General features: G+C 41.5%; 1 protein-coding gene across 2 annotated transcripts in view; it reads left to right on the forward strand.

The window, feature by feature from the left end:
- Nucleotides 1-767: 767 nt before the first annotated feature.
- The window catches only part of LOC138012723 (uncharacterized), a 74355-nt gene continuing 70018 nt past the window's right edge, over nt 768-5104 (forward strand). Inside the window, exons 1-2 of one of the 2 annotated variants that reach the window (XM_068859596.1) lie at nt 768-1023; nt 3380-3580. In XM_068859596.1, the coding sequence (XP_068715697.1) occupies nt 948-1023; nt 3380-3580 (277 nt within the window). In that variant the 5' untranslated portion in view covers nt 768-947. Of the gene's footprint in view, nt 1024-3181; nt 3581-5104 lie in introns of those variants that run through there. The other variant, XM_068859595.1, reaches the window with a different exon arrangement.

The raw sequence follows: 5104 nt of genomic DNA on the forward strand, positions 1-5104 counted from the left end.
ACTACGAAAATTTTGCACAACGTTTTTATGGTCATTTTAAATCCGTTTGTGTTGGCTTGTAGCTCCGCTCGCGTGCGGACTCGAATGATCGGGGTAACGCATGCGTAAATGCTGATCTTATATCTTTTACATAACCACTTCATTTTTTCCTGATTTTGCAACTTCACTTGTTTATATCTATGCTTCCGGACGGTAATTTTGTTTTGATTTTTTGCATGTTAGCAAGAATATCTTTATTTATGTACTTCGAGCCTCCTTAACCCTCCCTAACATCGATGGACAGAAAAACCAACAATTATAAGATGGAAGTCGATAGAGTAAGACTGCTTTTCTGTTTTGCAGCATCTTGGGAGAGTAGCTAATAAGGACTTCCACCTCTCTTTGCACCGTTACAAACGCCCACCCATACACACCCAAGCTCTTGAGTCACATGGAAGCATGCATCAGATGAAACTGATAGACGATACATCAGCAGCAGAACATTCAAACGCTATAACATCCACCGGATTTTATGGCGTTGTGACCACAAAGCTCAGATTAAATTCTGAAAACATAAGACTCTTGGTAAACAGCATACGCTCTGTTCAGTGTTTCGTGTTATCTCTAAGTAATCTCGGGAAATTTTCCCCGGAAGAGGCGAGTCAAATAATACGATTTATGGTAGCGCCCCCAAATCATCCCATATAGTTAATTGAAGACATAATCACATGCGGTATTTTGTTACCTTTATCTCATTTATTTATTGCACAACCTAGATATTATCAACACCAACTGTTTCAAATACAAAAAAACTGAGTTCACAGACGGCCGAGTGCAGTAGGTAACGCCACACTTAAAGCAGCGAAAAATTGCACTTAAGCTCAACAGTTGCGACTTTGACTCTATAAAGGCGCTTGAAGAGTGAATGCGGAGCGCTAGCCGCTTAACCAAAAGAGACCAGAAGAGAGATGACGGCTGGAACAGGCGAAAAGAGGGGGATCTTTTTCGCAGTGACGTTGCTGAAAGTAACTTTCTTGTCTATGGGTATGTGACACCTTCACATATTTGTATTTTAGTCTTTACTCACGCTTGGCTGACCACGAAAAGATGAGAAATTTCATTCTTTTTGTGAGCGCATAACGACGTCGTCTGCCAATATTTTTGTTCTCAATATAACGTGCATCAGTTTCCAGTTTACTTTGCACAATGTTTTGAAGTTATAGACAGTTGATAGAAGAGAACAATGGAGACACTGTTGAAAGATGTTTCGTTACTCATTCTGGAACATACACAACTTGCAATGTTATGAAACTAAACTATTTCTTCGTAAAGACAAATTGTAGACGGTATCATTTTCTTGATCAGCCCTAATTGTATTTTGAGATCTTTTAAGTGAGGATTTTCCATTCAAAGACTGCGTTAATCAGATTAAGGCAAAGTCTGTAGTATTATTACCCTCTTAAAAGATCTCTCACCAGGCCCAACCGATAATGTTTGTTTACAATAGCTGATAAATCCGTCTTGCTTTCTGTTTTCAATTAAACGGCAGGTACTGATACAGATTGGACATTTAACACACATCGCGGATTCTAGAAAATGCACATAAAAAAAAAAAGACGTTGATTGGGAAGTAGCCAGGAATTTCGCTGTCAATTCCGGAAATTGTAAGAAACGAAATTACTACCGTTTCCTTTGGACATAAAAACATCACTTGATTTGACAGCTTGTAAGAGGTTCGTGACCTCTGTAATACTAAAAAATACCAATGCAACCCACGCATGGCGAAGCCCCAAATTAGCCAAAAAGGTTTTTATTTTTCAACTCTAAGCTGGGGCTTTATCTCTATTTCGGAGGTTGAGGACGAGAGTCTGGGTTCGATGTTCAAGTTAATGTGCAACGTTTGATGAAAAGTGCATGAGTATGAGGAAATGCAAAACTTACAGACCTTCAGATAGACGTTTGGAGTGAAACTGAGGCGCAAGTCGCTTACCAACCTCACAAACGGCTGTAAATTTCGCACTTTCCATTAGGACTGATACCTATCCCTCAGTTTACACTCCTATTTTTAAATGTAGAGCTCTATTCAAATTAATTTGCTTTGTTTGTAGAGCGAATTTTTATTTTTGGTAGTCTTCAGGTATTTATGGCCAAAACATACCGGTTTCTTCTTTCGTAAGGAAAGGAAAGGAAAGGAAAGGAAAGGAACTTTATTTGAGTGTCTAGTAGGTCTAGCGCTGAAGCACTAATTGGGGACACTGTAAATTGAAATTAACAATTAACACAAATCAAGTCAAATTTTGGTTTTTGAGGAGAGGGGAAACCGGAGTACCGGGAGAACCAACAAACTCAACCCACATATGACGCCGAGTCTGGGAGTCGAACCCGGGCCACATTGGTGGGAGGCGAGTGCTCTCACCACTGCGCCCATAAGGCGCCGTAGCGTTCGCATAGCCAAAAATTGGCTATTTGAACCTTACGGCGCCTGTTCACTCCTCGTGCTAATATGAACGCACCAATTAGAGACGCTTTTGATTGTTCTTCACGAAAACCAATGAGAAGACACTTTGCTTCAGGGTTTCCCAGAGGTCTTCTCTCCCTCAATCAAGAGAAGAGCTCTGGGGTCGGGATTGCACTGCGCCATCCACTGCGCCAACCACTGCGCCAAAACGAGACTTTGGATCCAATAACAACGACAACACCGAAACTGACAGCGGGCGCCGAGGCAACGTGAAAGACGCGAGATTAGCAAGGGTAGCCTGTTCCAGGCTCCCAGATAGTTGGGAAAACGAAAACAACTGCGTGTAAAAAGCGAGTGGGATCAAGCACCCATGCGGTTTTCACACGCAGTTGTTTTCGTTTTCGTGACTATTTGGGAGCCTGGAACACGCTAGGGCAAGGGGGGAAACTTAAACACTAAAAGTTTGTGTGTTTGTTTGTGTAAATGCTTGATTTATTAAATTATTACGGAGATTTTGGGAGAAGAAATGTTTTCGTGGCGACAGTGAAAGGCTTGTCACGTGATAGTCTCGAGAGAAGCAATCGGTATGCCTACACAACGTCCTTACACTTTGCCGCAATGTCGCTTGTGAAAGCGATTTTTTCTTGCACCTTGCCTAACGATGTAAAAGTTCACTGGAGTCGCATCTATCATTTTATAAGGGCATCATCTCAGTGAGACAGAAATATGCGAAAGCTGGGCTGTTTACGCGTGATATGCTAGCTATTCATCCGGTGATACTGCTAAAAACAAGTCTCGCGGACTCTCTCACGCGCGTGAATACTTTCTTTGAACTAGCGATGACCGGGCATCCTCGGATTTTCTACACAGGAATACATTTTAAACGAAATGGGACGAGTATTTCAAGGATTGATTTTTTTTTTTTTATTTGTCTTTTAATAGCGGTTCTTTTACCCGGTGTGGTAAAGAGTGCGGGATGCCCTGATTTTCCGAAACAGCTGTCCATGAACTGTGCCCCGCATTCAAGTGTGGACCAATGTAAATACGACGCAGACTGTACAGAGTCCAAGGACAGCAGGTGTTGTTTGATTGGATGTCAAAAGATGTGTCTTAATCCAGCACTCATACAGTTGTCCATTGGAGGTAAAAACATAGAATTGAGGCAGCTTGGAGCTCTGATAAGGGAGACGTAGGCCAAATTCTAAATACAACAGGGTGATGATGTTATGAATGGATAACCAATGGTTTGTGATATCGGAATATGGTAATGGTAAAGGATTTATATACACATATCGGATGCAGTTTTATGGCGGCTTATAATTCTTTGACTCATCTTTCTCTGAGAGATAGACCACCAATACCGGGGGCCTCCCCGTTACTTTTCAGGAACAGATTGAGTGTTTTTTAACGTATCACAGTAGAGATTGTAACATTCTTGCAACAACGTTTAAACATTCCTCATTATTGACATCCTTGATTATTAACTTAACATTCATTATGCAAGTAGTAAACTAATGAGCTCACTGGAACTGCCCGGAATTCTATAAATTTTCACGGCGTACATCACTGTGAAACAGTGTTAGAAAGCTCAAGATAATTTGCAATAAAAGCTAAATTTAAGTCGATCATCCTCATCTTCATCGGAATCGCTTCAATCTGCAATCGGGAAATTGTATGCCTGTAGTCTTCATTCGTGCAATTTAGTGTGTTTTCATTGACATTTGTTCATATATAGTGTCCTAACACTATCTTCATTCTTAAGTTATCTGTTCTGCGATAGTCAAAGCGTCACCGTAATTAATAATAGACAGCTTTAGATGCTTGGACGAAAACGACTACGAGTACCTGATTTTCTCATAGAACAACAGTGAGCGCGCGCAAACTAGCGTCATTTTGGCGGGAAAAACGTGACACCGTTGTAATTTTAGTACAAGGTTTTGCAAAAATGTTGTTGTGTCAGAACAAGTCACCAACACGGTGGCGGTTTTGGCATTTTTCGATCAGGAAAAGGCTCAGTTACCAGCAATAAGAATAACTGAGTAACCTATGCTGCTAAGAGAGAGTAAGATTAATCGTCCGGGTTAAAAATGTTTTAAGTATTTTCGCTAAAAACGGGCAGTAAAATCTCGTACTCGTTCTCGTCCTCGTCCTAGAATCTAAAGGTCTCTAATAAGCCAAGTTACGCGTTTGAAGTTATCCTGATGTATTTTACACACGCGATAACTACATTGATTATCACGGGAGGGGTTCAATCTCGTCCCCAGAGTCCAGTTTTCTTTTGATCAGCACCAAAAACACGGACTCTGGCCACTTTCAATTTATGCGCAATCGTGGTGAAGGTCCGTTTTTGTAACCGTTGACAATTTTTGGAGATAGCACGCAGCTCTAATTTCATTGGACCCCTTTGGGACGCAGCTCTATTGTTTTACGGTTAGGGTCCATCGTTGATTGGTTTTTTGTTTCGGTCCATTGTTTTCTGAGCCAATCCCGAGAGACGTTGTAATAGCTGTGTACTGCCCCAATTTATGAGCGTGCGTAGACGATTCGGAAGTCCGTGATTTGTGGACTTCCTGCCTTGGAAGTGGCCGGAGTCCGTGTTCTTGGTGCTGACCAAAACAAAAGCGGACTCTGGGAACGAGATTGGGGAAGAGTTGTGAGACGGAGCCT

Source organism: Montipora foliosa, chromosome 8 (genome assembly GCF_036669935.1).
Source record: "Montipora foliosa isolate CH-2021 chromosome 8, ASM3666993v2, whole genome shotgun sequence".
In the NCBI taxonomy this organism is placed as follows: Eukaryota; Metazoa; Cnidaria; class Anthozoa; order Scleractinia; family Acroporidae; genus Montipora; species Montipora foliosa.